A 27,837-nucleotide genomic window follows, 5' to 3' on the forward strand; every position below is an offset into this window, starting at 1 on the left:
ATCTCACACTTCGACTCTCACACCCATCATCACGAAAATTTCCTCCAGACCGAGCGGTACAAAAAGGAACATGCATAACCCACTGCCTCTGAACCTATCTTGCTACTCTCCCATGCAAACCACACATACTTATATTACATGAAATACATCACACTGGCAACATACAATACAACACCAAGAATAGTCACAACGTTATAATCACATCACTTTCAGCTTTCTCACTTCAATTAATATTCATCCCAGTTTCACACGACACTGCCCCACTTCGTAACTTTCCTTTCCTACTACGAACTCTGGAGGATATATGCACGTCTTCCTGTGCAATGCAAGCCAAGTGGCGTTGCTGGATAGACGGCTGACTCACCTTGCTTCTCTCTTAGAGTATTATAGTTTAAATCAAACGTCACACGGAAACATAACACGCAAAGTAATATTAAGAACATATACATCACACACGCGAGTCCTCAACTGATACCATGGACGAGTACTTCTCTTTGTCCTTTGTCTCATACACAGATTGAGACTCACACAGTACTCACCTCGTGGAAGTACTCGTCTCTAATTTCAAGTCCTGCACACGCCATTTCTTAAATATTTCCAACTTATAGTACACACGTCAGTAATTCAGCTTAACTTAAGCACTCGGAAGTATTTCAACTTATTGCTACATGTGGTTTCATTGTGACCGTTGGTCACTTCCGAAGATTACTACGATCCCCTTAATATTACCTGCCTGACATTTAATTCTCCCCACAAAAGTTCCTGAAATAGAGAAATTATTATTCCAAACTACTCTTAAGTATTCCACATGCATACCATTCTATCCACTCTTTTGTCTTTACGGAGCACACCTAAGACAGGTCTTACCAACACAAGATCCAGTGGCAGAGTGCTGAAACATGGCCATTCTTCAGGTCATCTCGCACCTCTGCCGAAGTGGGGGAGCACCTTGCTACCGTATTGGTCAGCCACATTTCAGGTGCTCAAAGCTCCAGTAAATTTCATCTGTTTGGTTCCACCAAAGGTGACCAAAGGACCGTCTCAAAGATGATCATATACTGCACATTCACTATCTCCGGTTAGCAGACGACCATACATTCATTCATTTCACAGATCTCACCAAATTGGCTGTAGGGATTTATTTTGTGGGAGTGCACATGTGATCAATTAAATAAATAGTCATTCTTTCCTACACTGGTATCCGGCTTCGGTGTATTAAGTGAAATTGAGTTATTATTACAAAAAATATGTTGTTCTGACAAAAATAACGGAGAATGTTGTACCTATTTTCAATGTCGGCCGGTACTGTACCCTTTCAGCCTATCCTTTCGATACACATTTAAATTTCCCCCAAAAATCTCATTGCTGTGAATTTCAGGTTTCAACCAGCTTCCTGTGCTTAGTATTTGTGACTTTCACTGCTTCTCATGAGCGCTTCAAATTCTGGTACTGATTCTGGTACCGTGTTGCAAATGCTTCGGCAGTGTACCGTTAGGATTTTAACACTTTCACATGTGGGAGGCATTTTCTTCCATCTTACACTGATACTTCTGGGTTTTCTACAGCTTAAGATCGAGGCGTTGGTGGAAGAACCCAGTTATTTAGTTCTGCTATCTGGTAGATCACGCAGCATCGTAGCAATTTCGGCGACGCAGGGGCTAATCACATATAATGCCCACCGTCAAAGCAGCTGATATACACAATCCATCTCAAAACTAGCACATTTCTCATCTCTTAAGTCGAGCAAAATAAGGGAAGGATGGATAATAATAACAGGACAGCGAGCTATCACTGAACTGCAGGGGAGTGGCCTCCTGCCAGTCTACAAGGGCAGGAGGAACATAAGGAATGGGTAATAACATTACAACTCTTCTAGTATGATCACTTAATAAGCCAAGGATTTCCCACGCGGCATTCTTAGGTCAGTGGTAGAGCACTGGTCTCGTAAGCTAGGGGTCGTGAGTTCGACCCTCACAGAAAGCATTCACTTTTTTAACTCTGCATCTGGGAGCAGAGCTATCTCACCCCGACTTAAGTTTTTGGGTTCCAGTCGCCATACTGGGTATGTCACCTGCATTGCACTTTTAATCTTATCAGCAATGAAGTCTGCATTGTGTATGTGTACAAAATGAAACGACGAATGAAAATTTGTACGAAGGCCACAGTTCGAACCTGTGTGTGCTGCTCACTAGGCAGATGTGTTAACCACTAGGCCGCACCGGCACAGTGACTTTACACAATTGCACGGAGCACGCTAGCACGCCTCCCTCCATTATTAATTATTTCTTTAAGAAACAATATTTCAGTCTATTTTGACTTAATTAAAGGTGACTCAAAATTGTAACATTAATAAGCAATCTTTCCCTAACAAATCGTTTAGCAGTCTCATAGTGCTTTCGGCAAGATGAATTTGTAATACGAAGGGGTGTCCCTTGAACTAGGTAATGTGCTGTGGTATAAATCATGTGACCAATTGATCTCAAAAACGTACGCATATGCATACGTGTATCTCGTAACGTACAATTAAGGGAGGTTTAGCAAGACCCCTCGTGTATTTATTGAAATTTCGTGCTCTTATTTACATTGAGAGGATTGTATATGTACCATATACACAACGCCTATGGTTCAAATGAAACGTGGAGTATGATTCAGAGAAATATCTGATTTGTGGTAACAGCAATTTACGTTTTTTATTTGTGAGTACGGCTTTCAGGTAACTGTAGGAAATTGCAGGTGGCGAGATGTGGCTCGGTGACCACACAGTGTCCAACCTGATCGTCACATCTTCTTCCATTTTGCTTTTGTGACACGATCTTTGCTGTCGTCTTTCATGAGCGTCGATTTTCCCCTTCGAAGAGAGGTGAGGGAAACTTGTCTAGGGTGGAGCAAAAATCCTCTGGGTCAGGTAGAGATGCCATACTGGCACCAAGGTGCTGAAAGGAAAAGCATAAACCATTAAGTTTCTCAATCTCGGTTGTGTCTATCGGATTACTAATGGGATTAGGTGACTTTAGACCTCGGGTGCATTCAGCAGAAGGCTGAAAGCGTATCCTATCAGCAGCTTTTGCTGGAATGAACAGCTTCTGTTCTGAAGCGACGGGCTGGTGTGCCTTGTAGGCGCTGCAACAACTCGTGCTGGCGATCTGGGTCTGTAGCTCGGTTGCAGCCACATGCGTGACACAAAATGTTCAACTCTCAATAAAGTATCAGCGAATTACTCCCGATAACCCAGACCGGCTACGCACTCTGTTCACTGCCTTTACGCTAGTCTTCACCACTCAGTGATGTGAAGATCTGCAAGGAACGACACACGGTTCGGTTTCTGCGTTAAACTGTAGGCAGTCGAACCAATTGAACGAACTTGCAGACAGGCGCCTGAACATCCATCTTGAGGAATTCTCAGCCAGTTTTTTTTTTTTTTTATCTGACCACTGCGCAAGTCCAGTTCTGGATTCTCATCGCCATATTGGGTATGTCACCTTCATTGCAGTTGACTGAGGCGATTTAAGGAAATCACGTAAAATCTAAATCAGGATGGCTGGACGCAGGTTTGAACCGTCGTCTGCTGTAGTGCAGAACCGAGATTCATCAGTGAACATAATGCGACGTCATTCATCAGCAGCCCGTGCGTCCCAGTCCCACCTGCAGCAACGAAGTCTTTATTGTGCCTGTATACAGAATGAAACGGGGCAGGCCAGGGTTGGAACCCTAGCACGCCTCCCTCCTCAATCCAAACTCCCATTCGCGCCTCAGCCCACTTTGCATTCCACATACCATCGGACAGCATCACAGGAACTCTCCAACTGTACTGAAATAGCACCTCAGCATCGAAGTAAACGGGGAATCTTGCCTGAAACCCAGGCAGAGGCGCTTTAATCAAATGAAACTATATGGTTCTAGAGATCTTTTCAGTGTTCAGATGTCCGTGGTATACATCTGTGGTACAAATTTTCATTCATCGTTTGTCTGCATGTATATAGCATAGATGTTTGACGCTTTAAAAGGTCGCTGTAACCATACAGTTTCATTCGATTGAAGACTTTATTGATACTTTTATTTATCAATAACTATCGTTTGTTTCAGTGACTCACAGTTTGTCTGGTTTCAGAAGTAGTATGATAAATTCGAAATAAACTACGAAAAAAAACAAGTTTGACTCCACAACTGCATATCTGCAAACATGGGTGGATTTAGATCCGTGAGGACCAGGGAACGAAAGAATAAGCGTTATGAAGTGAAAAAAGTCACGGTCAAATGAAAACTAAATGATAACCAAAACAAAGGTAGTCTGTTGGAAGGTTCACATACGTGAAATCAAAATCTGCTGCTGGGTACCTTACAAGGCTATGTTGGCCACCCAGCGAGTTGTAACCTTCTCGAATGCTCCGTGGCACGCCGTCCACAAGATAGGTGGTCACTGCTGATGTTTCCACTCGCTGATGGTGCCCCTCCTGAAGTCATCCAGTGTACGAGGATGTTCCTGCGACGACGCACTGCGTGTTTCAACAGCCATCTAAATCAGGTCCGTGTCAGCAGATACGCCAGCCCATTCGAGTTGACAGATTGGTGCTGCCGCCAGGAGGAAGGTGTCGGGTTGGGCTCACTGTGCTAGTGCGTTATCATTATGGAACATGGACCGGTTGCCGAAGTGTCGATTGTATGTCTGGAAGAACTTCTCGCGATACTATACAGCCCTCAACTTACCCTCAATACTGATAATTTCACATCCTTGCACGATACTGGCTCAAAACGTAATTGACATAGATGTCAATGTAACTTCTTATATATACACATAATCTTCGGTTAGAGTTGCAATCGTCTGTGACAGGTGCAATGGCCACAAGAGTGCGTTAGTGTTATTACTGTTTTTAGTGTGCTTACCAGGCATGGCAGGTGATATATAGGTGCTGAGCCACCGCTGTGAAAGACTGACCACCATAATGAAGGATTGCCGTATCGTGCACCAAACCCATTGTTGCCCTTTCACATACGTATCTGCCTTCCGACAACAGGTAATGGATTCACTGCAATAATCTGTGCCGTGCGGCACTAATGGTCAGAGACTAGCAGCAGCCGGACTGGGGAAATCCCATCCCGTGCGTAGGATGCCGTCAGTACCACAACACAAACGGTTGCATTGGGAGCTACCTGCAGGTGGGACTGGGACGCACGGACTGCTGATGAATGACGTCGCATTATGTTCACTGATGAATCTCGGTTCTGCACTACAGCAGACGACGGTTCAAACCTGCGTCCAGCCATCCTGATTTAGATTTTACGTGATTTCCTTAAATCGCCTCAGTCAAATGCTGGGACGGTTCCTTCGAAAGGGCGTGGCCGACTTCCTTCCCCCTTCCCTAATCCAATGAGATTGATGACCTTGCTGTTTGGTACCCCCTCCCAAAATCGACCAACCCACAAACTGCCTCAGACAACCATCATCATAGAGAGTGGCAGCTACCTGCAGTGCGATCTCCTTCAGCAGAGAGGATCAGCACTGTTTACTTCTGGAGTCATTGTGTGGGGAGCCTTCAAGTACGATCAGGTCACAGCTGTCAGTGATTGAGGGAACTCTGATGGCAAAACAGTATGTCACGGACACGCTTTCTCTTCATGTGTTATCTCTGATGCGACAGTATCACAGTGCCATTTTTCAACAGGACTGTGCTCATCCACACAAGTCGTGTGTCTCTTAAAGCTATCTGCGTGATGTTGATGTATTCCCATGTCTGACGAGAGTTCCGGATCTGTCCCTGACAGAACATGTATGGAGCCAGCTCCATCTCATGCCAGGATCCACTATATGAAGGACCAGTTAGTACAAACATTGTGGGCCAGCTTTCCTCACCAGAGTATGCAATGGCTTTATTACACCCTTCCTATCTGAATTAATGCATGCATCAGCGCCAGAATGGGTGTATGTCATACTGACAAGTGGGTTTATACTACCAAGTTCTTTGTAAATATGGCTCGATTTTGTAATCACTGCAGTAACATCACATACCCTCTCATCCGACATAGTTTCATTTCGTTTCCTCCTCCCATTTTGTGTGTTTCACTTTTTGTCATGCAATGTTTTTACAAATAAATAAATAAATCGTCGGAAAAATGCTATATTACTCTGTGGACACAGACAGAAATATGTATTTATGTTTGCTGTTTTACGAACTAATCCTTTTTGCTAACTAGTCAGTGGTTCCAGATGGAAAACATCACATCTGGTAAGTGTAAAAACGTCACTAGTGATGTGCTATGATTCTTGAAACAATTTGTGGTCTGAACGTAGATTTCACCAGCTATTTGTAACTTCTAGTTAAATAAAAAGTCGATTGTGACAAAAAATTACTATCTATAAACTGTCGACGACATAATGATTGGTATAATGAGTTTTCTCATTGTTACAGCTCCACTGTAGTGTTGATTATCTTGGAACTTCATTCCCGGTGAATGAAATGTTTGTATTATGAAGAGCTGACACTCAGAAGACTTTCAGCTATATGGCTGACAAGGGAGTGGCCAGATTGGTAGAAATCAGATTAGGTTCACAGCTGTTGAATGTTTGCCAGTTGCTGCCAGCCTTATCTGACAGAGAAAGCTGTGTTTATTGCATCTCACTTGTTAATCAATGGGACGATTTCACCTCAGTTAATCATCTATCATTAACTCTGCATCTCTTCTGCTTTTGTGGATGCATCTTCCCTGAATTTAGTGTTTTCTGAAACCTAAAGGTGACAAAGACCAGGAAGCAGTCAGTACTGGTTGAAGTCATTTGACTCCTCAAAGTCAGAGGTATTCTTCACCAATCACCTCCTTGTATTTCCTAAATAACTCTCCAATTGACAGAGGTGCTAGCTGTTCACTAAATCTAATGGCTAATGCCATAGAACTCACCGCATAAATTTTGTGTAGAAGAATATGGCCGCCTTGAACTAATAACAACAATTGTCCTGTTTTCTCTCATGAATAAGGAAGCTAACTACTTGGATCACAGCAGACTCACAATCACAGATATTTCATATGGTGACCACATAATCATGTGACATAGTTTACATAGCAGCAGAACTGTCAGTTGATATGAGTGTAGTGGGTAGTTATACTCACTCAGAAAATGCAGAGTGCGTAAAATACCCACCCTTTTTGAGGAAATATGCATCTAGACACCAAGAGAAGATTTGTGGAACAGTTGTGCTGGCTGCTGTTACTATGACATACCTACATCTTAGTGCAAAGTCTCTCCTACTTTTGTGCGAGCTCTTCTACCGAATAGTAACCAGTCCTCTCCAATACACTGGTTAACAGCCATATCTTCTTCTGGGGCTCTGGTCTTCCAAATAGTAGTGCATCCATTCCTAAGTGGGACAGTGTTAACATGAATATGCGGTGTCAGTACTAATGTAACATAGGGATGTAGCTGCTGCTGCCCGTTTGGGAGCTCTGCAGTCCCAATGGTGCAGCAGCTTACTTGAGCAATGAGGCTGCTGCCAATCACAGTGAAGGGTAGCAGCCATTCTGATTGGGACAGCAGCTCCGTCAACATTCTCTCAGTGTACGAACACGTGCACTTATGAAAATATTTGATTTAGGTAACTAACCAAAAAAATGAATGAGGATACGTGATGCAGGGTGTTTTTGTTTTGTGGAAATAGAATACTTATTCTGAGTGCTTACTGTTGTCAAGCTTCTGTTAAGTGCTTACTAACTGACACATCATACACCAGTTTTCCATTATAAAAACAATTAATAAGATTATTTAATACTGAGTGTTGCAAGTTCAACTCTTCTCACAAGCTTAACTCTATCATATTGCTGTTTTGTGTGTTTACTGTGACATTAACAATAAACTAGGTTTAAATGATCTGTTCAACATATTTATTCCACTACACATGAAGCATAACACAGTTTTTGCATTGTGCAAATGATTTCCATGCATTACATGTTAATTTTTGCATTAAGAATAATTTAGAATTTCATTGTCATTAATATCTGTAAAATATGTCGTGTTAGTAGTAGAAGTAGTAGTAGTAGTAGTAGTAGTAGTAGTAGTAGTTTATTTACCCAGAGACAATTTAAATTGCATGGATTTCATCAGAAAATACATAGTATATAAAATTAAATTGTATGTATAATATCCTACAAATACAAGGATGCACAGTACCCTACACAATTGTACATTAAAACAGTGCATACAACTTTGATTAATTGCATGAAAGATATTTTTCATGTATTATTGTTAAGATTTAAATAAAAACACACAATAGTTGCAACACTTCTGTTCAAAATACTAATTCGGGTCATAACAAACATTTGATTGAAAATACTATTGACATTGACTATGGCATATAGTATCAACATAGTACATGAATATAATTACCTGCAACTAGGTCGGTGAAGGTAGTCGTTTATACTGTAGTAGCAGTCACTCATTAAACACCAAGAGGGAGACTGAAATAACTCTTCCCATCCAATGACCAGATCACCAGAATAATATCGTATTCTGTCATCATCGTCATTACTGTCATCATCATTTGATAATGATAAAGGTGATTATACTCTTCCTCCTTCTAGTGCTTAAGAAGAAATAAAGAAGACGATAATGATGATGATGATGATGATGATGATGATGATGATGATGATGGGTTTAAGGGGCACATCATAATGCTTATCGACACCATTATCAAAACAGACCAAAATAAATTCAGTTTAAATGTTAAAGCCTTAAATTTGACATGATAAAATATTTGTTAAAAGTTTATTACCTCAGTCTCATTCGAGTGTCTCACACTCGTTGAAGAAAGTTTCTTCTGTCACAGAATTTTAACAAGCTACTTCACGCTTGAGTGCCTTTGTACTAACATCTGTTAGTGAGCTGAGCTATGAAGAAGTGTGTAAGTGAATAATAGTATTGTATGGTTGACAAGTGATGCTTGCTTGACCCCAACATCTGATTTTTTTGCAGAAACCGTATCCATTGTGGCTGAATGCAGACATCCTGGTGGGCCCAGTGGGTGCTGATAAAGAGAATGTGAACCCAGATGTGTTTCTGAATGAATCCAGCATCCTCTTTCCATCAGCAGGCCTATCAGTGGGCTGGACTACCAAGGTTTCCTCTGGTGACTCTTGCTACACTCAAGAACACTTCAAGAATATGTTGGCCTACCTACAGAAGTACAACCTGAACAACTCCGATAATGTTACACTGGCTGTGAGAGCTATTTATGCTGGCCGCTGCTCTGAGAGACTAGTTGAATGGCTGGATTCAAATCTCAAAAATTCCACACTTACCTTATGGACTGGTGATACAGATAAGGTCGATCCTGAACCACTCAGAAACCTTGTCACAAAGGTAACACGCTACTTTATTCTTTTTAGGTGTTTTTGACTCCTCCGGTCACATGTTAATCTTTACTAGGTATTATACAATTGTGTAAAGTTGTTTTAATTCCATAACTGAATTGTCTTCATGATGGCTACATGGTTAACAGCTGAAATATTGAAGGAAAAAATATCGCTGTTCTACCTGTATGCCCAAAAGACAATGAAATGGTACCATATAATGTGTTCTATAATTTCCTGTAATTTTATCCCTCTACATCTCCTTTCAGTACCAAGTCTCTTTTCCTCAGACATCATCTGATGCATCACGAGTGTTAGTACTTTATTAATATAAACATAAGTGTATAGGCCTACAGTAAAATCAATACTTTACTGACATGAGACATGCATGATTTCAGTGGACTGCACTACTGCTCTATATTTATAATACTGTGTATTTATACTCTTATTCTAATGTGTATTACAAGTATGTCCACATCTTTTTATTACACTACTGGCCATTAAAATTGCTACATCATGAAGATGATGTGCTACAGATGTGAAATTTAACTGACAGGAAGAAGATGCTGTGATATGCAAATGATTAGCTTCTCAGAGCATTCACACGAGGTTGGTGCAGGTGGCGACACCTACAACGTGCTGACATGAGGAAAGTTTCCAACCGATTTCTCATACACAAACAGCAGTTGACTGGTGTTGCCTGGTGAAACATTGTTGTGATGCCTCGTGTAAGGAGGAGAAATGCGTACCATCATGTTTCCGACTTTGATAAAGTTCGGATTGTAGCCTATCACGATTGCGGTTTATCGTATCACGACATTGCTACTCGCGTTGGTCAAGATCCAATGGCTGTTAGCAGAATATGGAATTAGTGGGTTCAGGAGGGTAATACAGAATGCCGTGCTGGATACAAACAGCCTCATATCACTAGCAGTCCAGATGACAGGCATTTTATCCACATGGCTGTAACGGATCTTTCAGCCACATCTCGAACCCTGAGTCAACAAATGAGGACGTCTGCAAAACAACAACCATCAGCATGAACAGTTCAACAATGTTTGCAGCATCATGCAATATCAGCTCGGAGACCATGGCTGCGGTTACCATTGATGCTGTATCACAGACAGGAGCGCCTGCGATGGTGTACTCAACGATGAACCTGGGTGCACGAATGTCAAAACGTCATTTTTTTGGATGAATCCAGGTTCTGTTTACAGCATCATGACGGTTGCATCCATGTTTGGCAATATCGTGGTGAATGCACATTAGCGTGTATTTGTCATTGCCATACTGGCTTATCACCTGACGTGATGGTATGGAGTGCCATTGGTTACATGTCTCGGTCACCTCTTGTTCACATTGATGGCACTTTGAACAGTGGACGTTACATTTCAGATGTGTTACATCCCATGGCTCTACACTTCATTCGATCCCTGCGAAACCCTACATTTCAGCAGGATAATGCACGACCGCATGTTGCAGGTCCTGTACGGGCCTTTCTGGATACAGGAAATGTTCAACTGCTGCCCTGGCCAGCACATTCTCCAGATCTCCCACCAATTGAAAATGTCTGGTCAATGGTGGCCGAGCAACTGCCTCGTCACAATACGCCAGTCACTACTCTTGATGAACTGTGGTATCGTGTTGAAGCTGCCTGGGCAGCTGTACCTGTACACGCCATCCAAGCTCTGTGTAACTCAATGCCCAGGCATATTAAGGCCGTTATTACGGCCGAAGGTGGATGTTCTGGGTACTGATTTCTCAGGATCTATGCACCCAAATTGCGTGAAAATGTAATCACATGTCAGTTCTAGTATAATATATTTGTCCATTGAATACCCGTTTATCATCTGCATTTCTTCTTTGTGTAGCAATTTTAGTGGCTAGTAGTGTACTATGCATACAAGTATATATCTTGTGCCTTCACATCATTCATTATGTAGATTGATCTGATGAGGGTCTATCATGGAAACTAATCACAAAGAAAAAAATTTTTTGAAATAACATTATAGGGCCATTTGGAGATTTCTTTTCTGAACTACTTGATAGTCGTGAGTACTTTTGCAAAAGTGAAATAAGATAAAATTTAATCATGACATTAAAAACACTTTGAAACCAAAGACCTGCAGGGAAAAAAACATAATAACATATTTGTTACTCACACTTGTTGGCAATACAGATTGCTGTGAGAGAAGTCATCTGGAAACTGTGTCGACAGTTAAATGTATTCCTGAGAATTAGTTGGTCAATACTGGAAGGCTCTTTCATGGCAGGCTGCATATGTGTTCACAATGTATCTGAGACAAACTCTAAACAAATCCCATTGGGTTATGTCATGCAAGGTATATCTTGATTTGCAAGTAATTCATTCACTAGTGTAACTGGACACACATATTGACTGTCACCCAAAAACTGACTGTCCTGCCCAGCTTCACCTCTGCAGAGCCATGCATGAGGCCTATACCTGTACCTGTGGCTGTTGACAATGTACCTCTGGCCATGAAAAAATTTGAGAAGCTTTTTGTGGCAAACAAACCTCTTACCTTCCCAAAGCAGACTGCCATCAGCTGGTCTCTTTCCACAGTACTTGCTACTCTATTACACCTGCTACTGTGCCCCCAGAAGAAGATTATTCTGTAAATAAAAACAGGATTCACATACGAAGAGGACAGTCATCCATTCATGTTGCTGAAGATGCAGTAAACAGTCCAATTTATGTACTGATGCAAGCAGAACTCCCACTGCTGGATTCCTAGCATACACACTAACTGCTCTTTATCAAGAACACTGTTTTCATGTACTCAATCTAGTTGTACCTGTGTCTGAGAACTATTGCCATAATCTTTTAATGGCACTTTATGGTTGTTGTTGTGGTCTTCAGTCCTGAGACTGGTTTGATGCAGCTCTCCATGCTACTCTATCCTGTGCAAGCTTCTTCATCCCAGTACCTACTGCAACCTACATCCTTCTGGATCTGCTTAGTGTATTCACTTTGTGGTATACTTGCTGAAAAACCTGTCCAGTCTTCAAGTAGCACATCTCCTCCTCCCTCTGTCCATCTCTTCCCTCCCCTTCTATCTTTCGACCTCATCCTCCTCCCCCCCCCCCCCCCCCCCCAACCACCTACAAATGTGCTGTACATTTCACACACATATATGCATCTGTTTCATAATTATCTGCTGTTTACACCATACAACTCCAGAGACAATGTTAAATTTATCTGTGGACTTCAGCCTTGCAGATTGATCATAGGTCACAAAACACATTGACAAATTTACTGGAAAAATGACTGTCTATGTGCCTCCATATGAGCCATAATTCCTCTTTTCTTATCTTAATCTTTGTGGTCCTTATGCAAAATGTGTATTTCTGGATGTAGAATGGTTCTGTAGTCACCTCAAATTGTGGTTCTCTAAATTTTCTCAGTAGAGTTCCTCATAAAGAATGTAACCTTTGCTATATCTCCCATAGGGAGATGCTTTATAAGCAGTAGTAAGACACAGGTAAACAAAAACAATGGTTTATTATGACCAAGTAGAGAGTTTTAATAACAAAGGGAAAACTCTTCTTAATAAAATAATACAATTTCTGAGACACTAACGGGCATGCTTCTGGAAGACACAGTGAATAAATATAGTGGTATGTGCACACTTTGCCACTGATAATCCCTAATAATGGGGGTTGAGTGTTCGGTGTAATTCGTTGACACAAATGTCTCAGGATATCACTGAGAAGTCGTAGGTCTCATTGCAGTTTTGACCAGGCTCTGACTGACGGGCTGCTAAAGGCCAGCTCACAAATTGGTCCAGAGCTTTGGTGAAGTGAACTGCTGACGTGTTGGCTTGTATCACCCTATATCTGTACATATGACATGGTGGAGGAAAAAGGTCCTTGGGCATGTAGGACCTCTGGTGGGGTTTGTCCTTCTGTCTATCAGACTTGTGATCGATGCAGTCCAGGGAAGTGATGCCTTCTGCTTATGCACCCCATGATGCTTCAGTTGCTGAGGGGTTGCCAGTCCCTTTAGGTGAAATCATGTACATGGCAACCTTCCTGCCAGGGGTTTCCATTTGAGTTCTCGAAGCAGCTGCATAATACTTGCATGTTGATCAAACCTACTGGTAACAAATCTGGCATCCCATCTCTGCTTCAATGTCTTTCTTTAATCCGACGTGGTGGGGATCCCAAACACTCGAGCACTACTCGAGAATGGGTCTATAAGTGGTCTGCTTTACAGGTGAACCATGCATTAGATGGGGAGGTGGGATGAAGAGGTGGACATGGAGTGGGGGAGGAACAGATGTCTGTAATATGTGTGTAAAGGTATGCAAGCAAAACTGTGTTTATATCTGTCCACCTATCATCCCACCTGTATATGTCTATCTCCTCCTCCCCCTCACCCTGTCCATCTCCTCTCTTTGACCTTCACCTCCTTGCCCCCTTCTCACCATATCCCCTCATGTCCCCTCTCTCTGTCCATCCTGTCCATCACATCCTAATTCCTCTCTCCCTATTCATCCCCTCCTGCCTCCCCCCCATTCCCCCCCCCCTCTCACCCACTGTCACTGACCATCACATTATCTATCCGTCTCAACCTTCCCTCAGCTGTGCCCACCTGCATGTGTATCCCCTGCAAAACAGGTAAAGCATGCCTATACTATATTGCAACACTCCTGTTTTTCAGGGAAGCCTTCATGCAGGGGGAACTGGGAGCTTATAAACACTACAATGCTGTAATATATATATTGACATGGCTGAGCATAGAGTGGGGGAGATAAATAGTGAGAGAGGTGGAGGATGAGATGGATGGAGAAAGAGGGGAGAAGAATATAGACAGAGAGAGTTTGGAGGAGAAGATGGACATAGAGGGTGTGGAGGAGGATGAGATGAAGAGAAAGGGTAGAGGACATGAACAGAGAGAGTGGAAGAGGAGATGGAAAGAGAGAGGAGGGGGGGGGGGGAGAAGTGGACATAGAGATGAGGCAGAGGAGTTGGATGTGGGAGGGGCAAGGAAGGGACATACAGAGAGGAAGGGGAGGAGGAGGTGAACATAGAGAGGGTGGAGGGGGAGATGTAGGAGGTAGATGAATGGTGTAGAATCATGGTGGGCAGGTGGAGAAGGGAAAGTGGACAGGAGGAAATGAACAGAGAGAAGGAGTGGAGAAGTTGAATATAGAAGAGGGGAGGGGGTAAGGAGGGGCAGACAAAGAGGAAGGAGATGAGGAGGTGAACATAGAGAGGGGGGAGATGCAGGAGGCAGATGGAAGGTGTGGAATGGTGATGGACAGGTGGAAAAGGGAAAGGGAGAGGCGGAGATGGACAGAGAGAGTGTAATGAGGAACCACAGAGATGGAGGATGTGATGAACATATGGAGGTTGGAGGATCAAGTGGTCAGATAGAAGGGGTAGGAAGAGGTAGACCCAGAGAGGAGGAAGGAGTAGATCCATGCAATATATGTGTTGAACATGTACATGAGTGAAGCCATAGGGAAAAGGATATGTATATGAATGTTGTACTGGTGTTCCGGGTGAAATGATTGACATTCGGGGATATTACAGGAAAACTCTATGAAGCAAGAAACTTTGTACAGATATAAACCTAATTTCTGATGGTTTCTAAGATAGAACACATTTAATTTACATTTGTTTTTGTGCGAGTGGTGCACACATACAAGCTCTTTTGACACTTTATTCTAGACCAACCTACATAATTGGTTCCAACTTCTTTGAGTTTTCTCCTGCCAAGACCATTCAGTGTGCAGCCATCCATGCTGTGTTGTGAGTGAAGTCATGTGGGGCAATGAGAGTTTATCAGAGAAAAACATCAGTTAACTGTGTTTGTACACGCACTGGTTAAAATGCCACACATCTACACTAATGAAGAATATGCAGATATGGTTTATGTTTATGCCTTCTGAGATAATAGTACTCCTGCTGCTGTTGAAGAATATCTTCAGCACTTTCATACACATCATATTCCTGAGCATACAGTGTTTCTTAGAATTTTCAGTGCATTATGTCAAGTGGGTATTCTTCCATGTTTCCAATTTTTATCTGAACATGTAGTTCAACAACCTGTGCAGGAAAAGCAACACATTGTTGAAATGGTGCAGCGTAGTCCTACTACCAGCACATAGTGACTTTTGGAGAATGTAGTGCCCCACAAACACATTTATCGTGAATGTTACATGCAACTTCTACCCAATTCATATACAGTGTGTCCACAATGTTCACATTGGGGACAATGCCACACATCTTAAGTTTTGTGTTGATTCTGTCATTTATTTCCATTAATGATATTCATTGATAAAGCCAGATTTAGAGATAATGGAATCAATAACTCAGGTACTTATCATCAATGGCTGCAAGAAAATCCACATACAACAATGGACATCAATTTCCAATCTCATTTCTTGATAAGTGTTTGGTGCAGCATGGTTGGTAATGTGTTCATAGGTCCAGGCTTGTTAGAAGAGTGAATTATGGAATAGAATTACTTGCATTTTTTGGAAAATTCATTTGTTGAAAACCTTTGGCCACACAGACTGCAGTTTAATTCCAGCATGGCAGAACCCCTCCATATACTATCAGATGTGTGAGGAAACATCTCAACCACACTTACTTAATTGATGGCTTGGTCATGACAGTACAATTAACTGTCCACCAAGATCACTAGACCTTACACCATTAGATTTTTGTTTAAGGAGTTGGATGAAGTCTTGAGGGTGATGAGGCACTCAGACAAGCAACACAACATATTTTACTGAGAGTGTGCCAATAAATTGAAGTTAATGGTGGGATATTCAGATATTTATTGTGAACTGTACAGTAGCTGTTATGTGATGGGTATGATTATGTGTTAAAAACAGATATTTTTAGTTGCATTATTATGAAAAGGATTGTTGCTACTCAGCATATAGTGGAGATGCTGAGTCACAGACCAGCACAACAAAAATACTGTCAAAAAGTAAGCTTTTGGCCCACAAGGCCTTTGTCATAAATAGATGAGACACACACACACACACACACACACACACACACACACACACACACACACACACACATAACTCACACCCACCTGACCACAGACTCTGGCAGCTGATGCCTGACTATGAGCATTAGCAGCAGTGCATGATGGGAGAGGCAACTGAGTGGGGCTAAGAAGGAGGCCAAGACAGGAAAGGGGAGGGGTAGCAGGGTAGGGGGTGGAGGATGGTGAAGTATACTGCAGGGGAGCATGCAGGGACGAGGTGGAGAGAGGGTAGGGCAGCTAGGTGCAGCTGGAAAGTTAGATGGAGGGAAGGGTGGAGGAAGAGAGGGGGGAAGACAGAGGAAAATAAGTGAAGTAAAAAGACTGGATGTTTTACTGGAATAGAGGGCTGTGTAGTGTTGGAATGGGAACAGGGAAGCGGCTAAATGGGTGAGGACAATGATTAATGAAGGTTGAGACCACAAGGGTTATGGGAACGTAGGATACATTGCAGGGAGAGTTCCAAACTGTGCAATCCAGAAAAGCTGGTGTTGGTAGGAAGGATCCATATGGCACAGGCTGTGAAGCAGTCATTGAAATGAAGAATGTCGTGTTGGGTGGCATTCTCAGCAACAGAGTGGTCCAGTTGTTTCTTGGCCCCAGTTTGTCAGTGGCCACTCATGCAGACAGACAGCTGGTTGGTTGTCATGCCCACACAGAATGCAGTGCAGTGGCTGCAGCTTAGCTTGCAGATCATATGGTTGGTTTCACAGGTGGCCCTGCCTTTGATGGAATAGGTGATGTTTGTGACCAGACAGGAGTAGGTGGTGGCGGGAGGATGTATGGGACAGGTCTTGAATCTAAGTCTATTACAGGGATATGAACCACAAGGTAAGGGGTTGGGAGCAGGGGTTGTGTAGTAATGGACGAGCATATTGTGTAGGTTCGGTGGATGACAGAATACCGCTGTGGGATGGGTGGTAAGGATAGTGGCAGGATATTTCTCATTTCAGGGCATGATGAGAGGTAGTTGAAACCCTGGTGGAGAATGGAATTTAGTTGTTCCAGTCATGGGTGGTACTGAGTTACATTCCTCTGTGGCTGGATGGTGAGACTTTGGGGGGTGACTGGAAAGATAAGGCATGGGAGATTTGTTTTTGTACAAGGTTTGGAGGATAATTATGGTCTATAAAGGCCTCAGTGAGACTTGCAGTATATTTCGAGAGGGACCGCTGTCACTGCAGATGTGACAGCCACGTATGGCTAGGCTGTATGGAAGGTACTTCTGGGTATGATACGAGTGGCAGCTGTCGGAGTTGAGCTGTAGGTTTCATGTGGACAGAGGTACTGATGTAGTCATCTTTGAATTGGTTGTCAACATCTAGGGAGATGGCTTCTTGGGTTAAGTAGGACCAGGTGAAGCAAATTGGGGAGAAGCTGTTGAAGTTCTGAGGAATGTGAATGGAATGTCCTCATACTCGTTCCAGATTGCAATGATGTTATCAGTGAATCTGAACCAGGTGAGGGTTTTAGGATTCTGGGTGTTTAGGAGGGATTTCTCTAGATGGCCTGTGAATAGGTTGACATAGGATGGTGCTATGTAGGTGCCCATAGCTGTACCTCAGATTTGTTTGTATGGAATACCTTCAAAGGAGAAGTAATTGTGGGTGAGGATATAATAGGTCATGTTGACTAGGAAGGAGGTTGTCAGGTTAGAATCTGTTGGGCGTTGGTAAAGGTAGTTGTCAATAGTGGTAAGGCCATGGGCACTAAGGATGTTAGTGTAAAGGGATTTCAGATGATATTTCGCAAAAATCATGTTGTAGTGTTTATTAACTGTTGTGCAAGTGTAAATCTGACAATGTACTGAGTAATAAACAAAATAAATAACAACATAAATTCAATGTGTTCTATCTCAGGAACCATTTGGAATAGGGCATATGTCCAGATGAAGAAGGAGGAGAGTATTAGATCAACAAACATAGAGGAGGCAGGAGGAGACTGACACAGAGAGACAGGGGAGTAGGGAGTGGAGAGATAGAGAGGGTGCAGGAAGAGATGGAAAGAAGGGATACAAATGTGATGGGTGCCTTCTGAAGACTGCAATTTCCCATGTGACTTGCATTTTTGGTTATGATAATAAATCTCAGAGGCAGTGGATTTGGTATCTGCATTTTTGTCTGACAGACATCTATACATTACTTGCTCTATGGTGGGATACCAACCTGACTGTCGCCAGCCATACAGTCTGACAACCAGGAATGATGGTCTGTGGTTCCATTTCTTTTTCATAGCAGCATGACTTGGTTGTCATCCATGGCAGCCTTACAGCACAGCAGTACTCCAATGATATTCTATGTCCCATTTTTTTGCCCTTCATGGAGAGCCATCCTGAGCTTACATTTCATGAATATAATGCTCATCTGCACATGACAAGAGTTTCTACTGCTGGTCTTTGTGCTTGCTGAACCCTATCTTGGCCATCAAGATCTCCGGATCTCTCCCCAGTTGAGAACATATGAAGCATTATGGCTGAGGCAATCCAACTGTCTCAGGATTTTGATGATCTAACATGCCAATTGGACAGAGTATGTGATGATATCCCTCAGGAGGACATTCAGCAGTTCCATCAACATCAAACCCAATAATAGGTTGCATAAGGGTGAGGGGTGAACTAATGCATTACTGACTTGCTGAATTTGTGATGCTCTTTGTGTTTTTCTGAAATTGTTATCATTTGTTTGTCTGTGCATGTACATCCAGCTACTGGCTTCCATCCCATTTCAATAATTCCTTTGTGATGTGTTGTTTTTAGGTTACTGAGTGTATATCATCATTTAAGATGTTGCTGGATAGTACTGGGTGGTATACAAATAGTGGGAAGAGTAAATGTAGGACTCACCATGTAGGTAGGGAATTGAGTGGATGATATGTATACAAAAGAGATTGAAATTGTTGCTGTGCTTGTGTGTATCTGTGTTTCTGTTAGTCAACTTGGCCTGAAGAAGGACGCTTACTGAAAGCTCAACCACAATTTGAATCTTTTTTATATGCTCGTTGAACAATCAGTGCCTCTACTGTATGATAAGTAGTTATCTTCCCTCCTTCAATTACTTTCATTTCATCTTTTCTTGTTACCTGTGTTACTATTCTTATATATTCTTTTCATGTACCGGTATGATAATTAATTCATGCCAGATGAAGCTATCCTGAAAATATCCACTATCAGCAATAACTGTAGTGACTAATTTTATAATTCTTATCCAGATTTATCTTTCAGATATAGAGAGATAAAAGATTTATTCATCACATAACATACAATTTCAAATTACTGTTGATTTCATGTATTGGAGATGTATTAGGATTTTAACATTATTTTTTATATGTTTCTGAGTTATTGCTACACAATTATGTACTGCTGTTTCCACTGTATGAAAGTAATGTATAATTTCCTTGTTCAGATTATAAAACTGTGCTCAAGAAATTCTCCAGTAGGATAGTAACACTTTTCCACCAGACAGTATAAAATAATCTTTTATGTGAACCTAACTCCATGTTAAATATGTTGATGCATTTTGTTTTCTTGTAAATTTTTAACCCGGTACACTCTGGTGTTTGGGCATAGAGTTTTAAATAGTATGCTGGGAATTTAAAATTCTCTCCATAGTGAATACTGTAGTGGTGGATGAAATGGAAAGAGTTAAATTTATGTTAACTTTTATATAAGAACGAAAATACTTGATGTATGTAAAGGAAAGGAATAGGTAGCATTTTTATATTCTTCAACAGTGGTCAACATTATTCCCCTTGTTTGGCAATGTACATGTTCCCCTTTTTTTTTTTTTTTTTTTTTTTTTTTTTTTTTTTTTTTTTTTTTTTTTAAAAAAAAGAGTCTCGTAGCTTTTGCTGAATTTCACAAGAAAATTATGCCATTATGAATACTTGACACATATCAAGAGTGATAGACTATCTTTTTTATGTTTATGCTTGTGGCACATGGCAAAATATACACTGCAAAAGCTAGGCTGTTAAATTTGTTTGCTAAGCAGTCTATATGTGCCTTCCAATTTAAATTTTTATCAATATTTAGGCCTAAGAACTTCATGTGATTTGCTTCTGTGATAGCCTGACCATTGCAAGTCACTTTGTTCTAATAATTTATCTTCATATTGCATCATTTTGGTTTTAGTTGCATTTAGTTTCAATCCATTTTGATGGAACCAAGATTCCAGTTTCTGTACAGTATTTATGACACTTTCCAGAATTTTATCAGGCACCTCATTTTCAATTAGAGCTGACGTATTGTCAGCAAATAAAACTGAATGAGTGTCAGTAGCAAGTGGTAGGTCATTTATGTAGAGGAGGAATGAGTTGGGGCACAATATCAAACCCTAAGGGATGTCATGGCCAGTTGTTTTGTAGTTTGAGGGATCATTTCTTGAATTAGAAGTTATAATTACTCTTTGTTTCCTATCTGTTAAGCAAGTGATGAATTATTGTAAAGCAGTGTCTCTGATTCCATGTTATATGTGATTTGTGTAAGAAGCAGGAAGTGGCTCACTAAAACTAAAGTTTTTGTAAGATCACAGAATATTCCTGTGAATTTTCTACCCTTATCTGCTGAGGAGCATGTCTTCTGAGAAAACTTGTTGTTACAGTTACAGTGACTTTTACTTGTTGGAGTCTGAGCTGGTTTCTAAAAATTATGTCATTTACAGTAAGACATTTTTGAATTTGTTTTGCTGCAACCTTTTCAAACACTTTAGAAACTACTGACAGAAGAGAAATAGGGTGGTAATTCCCCATATCTTCCATTGATCATTTTTTTTTTTTTAATATGATTTTATCTCAACATATTTTAATACATTTGGAAAACATCCTTGCTCAAAATATTGGTTTATGATAACTGACAGTGGTTGTGAAATGATGTTATACACACTCTTGTTTACAGATATGGGTATTCTGTCCCACCCAGAAGAGGTTTTGTTTCTCAAAGACAAAATTTCATTTTCTACATCCCTTTGGGTGATTTTTTTCAAAGATATTGAAATATATGTTTGGATCACATTGTCTAGATAAGCTGTTATATCTACACCTGACCTCACAACATTTAAGAAGAATTCATTGAGGGAATATTAGGGAATGATTGACAAGAACAGGGGAAAGGAATACAGTAGAAGCAGCATGGGTAGCCTTGAGAGATGAAATAGTGAAGGCAGCAGAGGATCAAGCGGGTAAAAAGAAAAAGGCTAGTAAAATTCTTGGGTAACACAAGAGGTATTGAATTTAATTGATGAAGGAGAAAATATAAAAATGCAGTAAGTGAAGCAGGTGGAAAAGTATACAAACATCTCAAAAAGAGATCGACAGGAAAAGTCTAAAATGGCTAAGCAGGAATGGCTAGAGGACAAATGTAAGGATGCAGAAACTTATATCACTGGGGGTAAGATAGATGCTGCCTACAGGAAAATTAAAGAGATCTTTGGAGAAAAGAGAACCATCTGTATGAATATTAACATCTCAGATGTAAAATCAGTCCTAAGCAAAGAAGGGAAAGTAGGAAGGTGGGAGGAGTATGTAGATGGTATATACAAGAGCAATGTACTTGAGGGAAATATTATGGAAATGGAAGAGGATGTAAATGAAGATGAGGTAGGAGGTATGATACTGCATGAAGAATTTGACAGAGCATTGAAAGGCCCCAGGAGTAGACAACATTCTGTTAAAACTATTGATAGCCTTGGGTGAGCCAGCCATGACAAAACTCTTCCATTTGGTGAGCAAGATGTATGAGACAGGCGAAATACCCTCTGACTTCAAGGAGAATATAATAATTCCAATTCCAAAGAAAGCAGGTGCTGACAAGTGCAAAAATTACTGGACTACCAGTTTAATAAGTCACAGTTGCAAAACACTAACACAAATTCTTTACAGTTGAATGGAAAATTGGTAGAAGCCAACCTTGGGGAACATCAGTTTGGATCCCATAGAAATGTAGGAACACACAAGGCAATACTGACCCTATGACTTATCTTAGAAGATAAGTTAAGGGGAGTAGAATGAAAAAAAAAACAATTTTACAAATATATGCCTATTTTGTAGTCCACATCTTCCTGAATAGTTTGATGTATAAAACATATATATTTGAGAGATTACAAGGCACATTATTTAGTCTTACGTGTACCAAGATACAGTGCCACACCCCTTTGAACAGCTTCTTCTGTCATATATAAGTGTATTTCTCTCTGTAGAATTTTCTCCAGAGATTGTCATACATGAAACAAAGGGCCTTGCAAATGAAAACTTATTGAAGAAATATCTTCATCGCGATAAGCAAAGCCCAAATGAAAGTTTTAACCAATGTGTATGGGAAGGATTGCCAAAAACCATTTTTGTTGGAAGAAAAGCACTTGCTGTTGGTATTTATGATGCAGTTTCATGTTTTAATGATGGTGTGCAGAGCAGGAAACATGTTTTAGAGGAAATGGGAACTAAGTGCGGAGTGAACTGCATCAAAGCTTTGTATGCAACAGACAGAGAGCGTGTAGTAAAGGCAGATAAATCATTTTTGGAGGTGATAAAATCAAGAAGAGTGGATCATAGGAATGTGAACAGGAAGAAAACTTATTTAGAAAATGAAAAAGAGCCTGCTTATGCTGCTGGATGGTTCTAAAAGAATGCCAAATATAAGCAGAAACTTTGATGGCCTTTTTCCGTAAAACACAAATTTCTGTACTTAGGTACATGTAACATAAAAAAAAAACCTATTACTTTCAAACTTGGTATGGTTCTTAAACACAAACTCCTTAATGCAAAACTCTAGAATTTTCCAAATCTAGTAAAATATGTGGTAAAAATTGAGATAATAAACTATAGAATTTGAGTTTTTCAACCATGGGAAATCCAGGCTGGAATGTAAAAATATTCTGGGAAGGAAAGTTGCTACTCACCATATAGTGGAGATGCTGAGTTGCAGATAGGCACAACAAAAAGATTTTTATGTTGTGTCTATGTGCAACTCAGCATCTTCGTTATATGGTGAGTAGCAACTTTCCTTCTCAGAATATTGTTAAATTTGAGTTTTTTCTAAACATGAAGTTTAAAATGTAACCCCTCATTCATTTTTTCACAAATTAAATAAATTCTAGAGTTTCATACACCTGTAAATATGATTTGTATGCCATGCAAAATTCATCGGAAAATCTCTCTTACCTCTGAAGAAGTGAAAAAAATGATGAAATTTCACATGTAAAAAAGATTTCTTTTGTTACATTCTTGAACTTCCACTGCTCCACTGCTATTTGTGTGAATCCTGAATCCTTCCTGGCCATGCTGACAAAGTTTTATGAATTTATTTGTAAAAGTCTAAACAGTGGAAATTAAAATGTCTTGTGGTGCCTCTTCTGCTCCAAGTCAGCCCATTTGATGTCCTACCCCTTCAGTCCTACATTTACAGCATTTGTAGACTTAGAGAAATCTATTTACAATGTTGACTGGAATGCTCTCTTTCAAGTTGTGTAGGCAGCAGGGGTAAAATACAGGGAGCAAAAGGCAATTTACAATTTGTGTAGAAAGCAGGTGGCAGTTATAAGAGTCAAGGAACATGAAAGCCTATCTCAGATGTTACTTAGTCAGTACATTGAGCAAGCAGTGAAGGGAAGAAAAGAAAAATTTGGAGGAGGAATTAAGATCCAGAGTTTACTGATGACAATGTAATTCTGTCAGAGACCGCAAAGGGCTCGGAAGAGCAGATGAACAGAATGGACATTGTCTTGAAAGGAGGATATAAGATGAACATCAACAAAAGCAAAATGATGGTAATGGAATGCAGCCAAACTAAATAAAGTGATGCTGAAGGAATTAGATTTGGAAATGAGACACTTAAAGTAGTAGATGAATTTTGCTATTTGGGCAGTGGACATTGTCTTGAAAGGAGGATACAAGATGAACATCAACAAAAGCAAAACAAGAATAATGGAATGTCGCTGAACTAAAGCAGGTGATACTGAGGGAATTAGATTAGGAAATGAGACACATAAAGTAGCAGATGAATTTTGCTATTTTGCTAGCAAAATTACTGATGATGGTCAAAGTAGGGAGGATGTAGAATGTAGACCAACAATGGCAAGGAAATCATTTCTGAAGAATAGAAATTTGTTAACATCGAGTATAGATTCAAGTGTCAGGAAGTATTTCCTGAAAGTATTTGTATGGAGTGTAGCCATGCATGGAAGTGGAACATGGGCGATAAACAGTTTAGACAAGAAGAGAATAGAACCTTTTTGAAATGTGGTGCTACAGAAGAATGCTGAAAAGCAGATGGGTAGGTCATGTAACTAATGAAAAAGTACTGAATAGAATTGGGGAGAAGAAGAATTTGTGGCACACCGTGACTAAAAAAAAACGGATCGGTGGGTAGGACTCATTCTGAGGCACCAAAAGATTACCAATTTAGTATTGGAGGGAAGCGAGGAGGGTTAAATTCATAGAGGAAGACCAAGGGGTGAATATACTAACTGACACAGAAGGGCATAGGTTGCAGTAGTTACTCTGAGATGAAAAGGCTTGCAGAGTAGCATGGAGAGCTGCATCAAACCAGTCCTTGGACTGAAGGCCACAGAAACAACAAAATCATGACTTCTGTTTGATTTTTACTCATTATGGAGTTCCCTTTTTCTGGCACTAAAATTTTTTATTCCTATTGTAATCCACTAAGTTTATTGCTTACTTCCTTTTGCCAAGATCTAGGAGGAAAAGATTCATTAAATATATCTAAAAAGGAATTTGTCATAGTTTATGATGCTTGCTTGGGCTGTAGTGGTCTACAGGCCAGAGAACTGTACTTAGTTTATTATGGAATTAATACATATTTCTTTTGCTGAAATTTCTTTTTATATACATTTCTGGAGGCTTTAATTTATTTACCTATGGGAGCTCAATAAACAGAGCGGGATGATCCAAAATAATTTTGTTTAAGTGGAACTTGTTTTCATTTTCAAATAGGTAGTTTGTAATAATATTATCAATGCAGTTGACTGATTTGCCATTTTTGTGGTGCATTCAGAAAAGTTTAAAGTGAAATGAGATTTGTGTATTAAGACAAAATTTTTTGAAACCACAGCTATCAACTAACACATTTAAGTTGAAATCTGCTGCAATCACATTTCTTTTTCTTACATTCTTTCTTAAGCTTTCCTAGCAGGCATAGGAACTTAGCTGAGACATTTTTGTTGTAGCACATCCAAGAATTATGTAAATTGCTATAATCACCGTATTCAGAGTGCTTAATTCTATGGAGAAATTCTCAAACATATTCTTTTCGTTTAAATAATTTAAGTCTTCTCTTACTTTATAACTAACTGAAGGCAACAAGAATGTAGGAGCCTCTTCGAGATTTGTTTCTCCTACAAAAACTGCTAGCTGCCTTAAAATCATTAATACCGTTTAAAACTTGTAAACAATCTTCTGTTAGATAGTGTTCATTTAGGCATATTATTTTGATATTTGCACATTCTGAAATTTTTGAGTATTTGAGGTTTGGTGGTTCTGCTGTTAAGCTGCTGATATTCCAGTGCATCAGTAGAGCATTTTTGCTTTTGACTATGATTTCACTTGCATCACCTCTTTGGTATCCGTACTTTTTTTTTTTATTTTTCCATGTGTTCCTCTGCTTTGTCTCCCTCATCATTCTGTGTCAGTTTCCCTTGCTTTTTATGATTTCACACACATCTGTGAACATTTTACTAAAATTCATAGAGCCTAACCTATTGAGGTGTAGGCCATCCCTCCTCAGACATTTATTATTTAAAGACTTGGTTGGATCAGTAAACACTGCACCAAGACGGTCACATTATTCTACGATACCACCATTTATCCTATTCATGTAAGTATCACTTACCAATCTTCTGTGAATAATTGCACCAAATACCAGTCTCGAGATTGTGTACACAGTTTTTGCCAACATAATGAGGTTCTGTGTTTTAGTGACAATATCTTCCTCACTGCTGCTGTGGGTGGAGTTTCTGGCCACACAGGTTGAAACACATTCAAGATTGTCAGCATTTCTAGTTTTGTTCACATTCTCAGTTGTATTTTTTAACACACTCAATATGTTTTTAAAATGTCAGTTTAGCTGATGAGATCAAATTCCAAATCAAACAGCAATCTTGCAATCTGGCACAACAGCATTTTTAACAAAGAATTGCCTATTAACAGGAAATCATTTTTGTCACCTCCTTTCTTTGTTGGACTGACAAGTTTGTCCTTTTTATTATAGCTAACCATTTTCCATTCATATTTATCCCTTGCTGTTCCACTGACTGACTTCTCTGTAATGTTATTCATTGTACCATTTGCGTGCGAAATTTTGTCATTTCACTCACTAAAGTATCACTGAAACCTCAACTTAAAATGCACTCGGAGGAGTAACTCAGTAAGCAAAATCCATAAGACTCATCATGATCATCATCATCATCATCATCATCACCATTTTTGGTCCATTCTGATCCATTACGTAATTAAGTAGTAAAACTGAATATAGGACAAGTCAAACTTGAGAAACAATGGGAAGGGCGGGGGGAGGGGGGGGGGGGGAGAAGAAGGGAAAGGGGGGGGGGTAACAAAGACAGATTCCAAGTAACAAATGGTAATGGTAGAAATTATCTAATTGCGTTTCATTATTCAAGAATTCTTTTACTGAATAAAAGCACTGTTCTATCTGAAATGACTTAAGGTTATTTTCAAAGGAATTTGTTATATTGCTACTGTTTTCAGTCACTAGGTAGGCCATTGAAAAATTAACTGTTATCTGTGTACCACTTTTCTGACATAATACTGTTCTAGGTTGAGACATGTGGATATTACAGCTGTTTCTTGTATTGTACCTATAGATATGGTTTTTTTTTTTTTTCCATAGGCCCCCAGATCTGTTTACAAGGTACTCATATTCCACTATTACTTTATATCCACATCAAATAAGCAGATAAGATGGTTTGTAAGAAACCTTAGCATTTTCACTATTTGACATGGTGCTCACCATTCTGAGCCTTTTTATTGAAATCATAGTACGTTAATTTTGATCAGTGAAGGCAGTTGTTACTTTAATATTTGCACTATCCTTCATTTGCACACATTTAATCTGAAGTTAAAATGATAAAATTAATAGGAAATTTGACATTTAAAAACATCTGTTGCTTTATCTGTAATACGAAATAGCTGCCGTTTGACTCCTTATTTACTTGACTGGACTAATTTTTTTTTAGACTAATAGCTATGTATGTACTGTACATAGATGTCTGTTTACAATGAATACTGCTACTGGGTGTGCAACTGACAGAAAGCAATAAAACTTAAATCTAGAGATCCAGACAATTTATAAGAGAAGCGACAAATTAGGCGGGTTTTTAATTTTCTTTGAATTTGTAGTGACTCTAGATTCGTTGATTTGTCAGATGGGAACCTGTTCAAGATCTTTTCACCAGAATACAGAACCCAACTCTGAACAATAAATTATAAGGTAAAGTGTAGATAAAAAT

General features: G+C 40.0%; 1 protein-coding gene across 1 annotated transcript in view; it reads left to right on the plus strand.

Moving 5' to 3' along the window:
- LOC124802439 (protein FAM151A) overlaps positions 1–27,837 on the plus strand; it is a 360,086-nt gene that overhangs the window by 316,469 nt on the left and 15,780 nt on the right. The window contains exon 4 of the mRNA XM_047263223.1: positions 8,957–9,343. Coding sequence (XP_047119179.1) covers positions 8,957–9,343 — 387 coding nt within the window. The remainder of the gene's footprint in view (positions 1–8,956; positions 9,344–27,837) is intronic.

The sequence above is a fragment of the Schistocerca piceifrons genome, chromosome 6 (assembly GCF_021461385.2).
Source record: "Schistocerca piceifrons isolate TAMUIC-IGC-003096 chromosome 6, iqSchPice1.1, whole genome shotgun sequence".
Taxonomy (NCBI): domain Eukaryota; kingdom Metazoa; phylum Arthropoda; class Insecta; order Orthoptera; family Acrididae; genus Schistocerca; species Schistocerca piceifrons.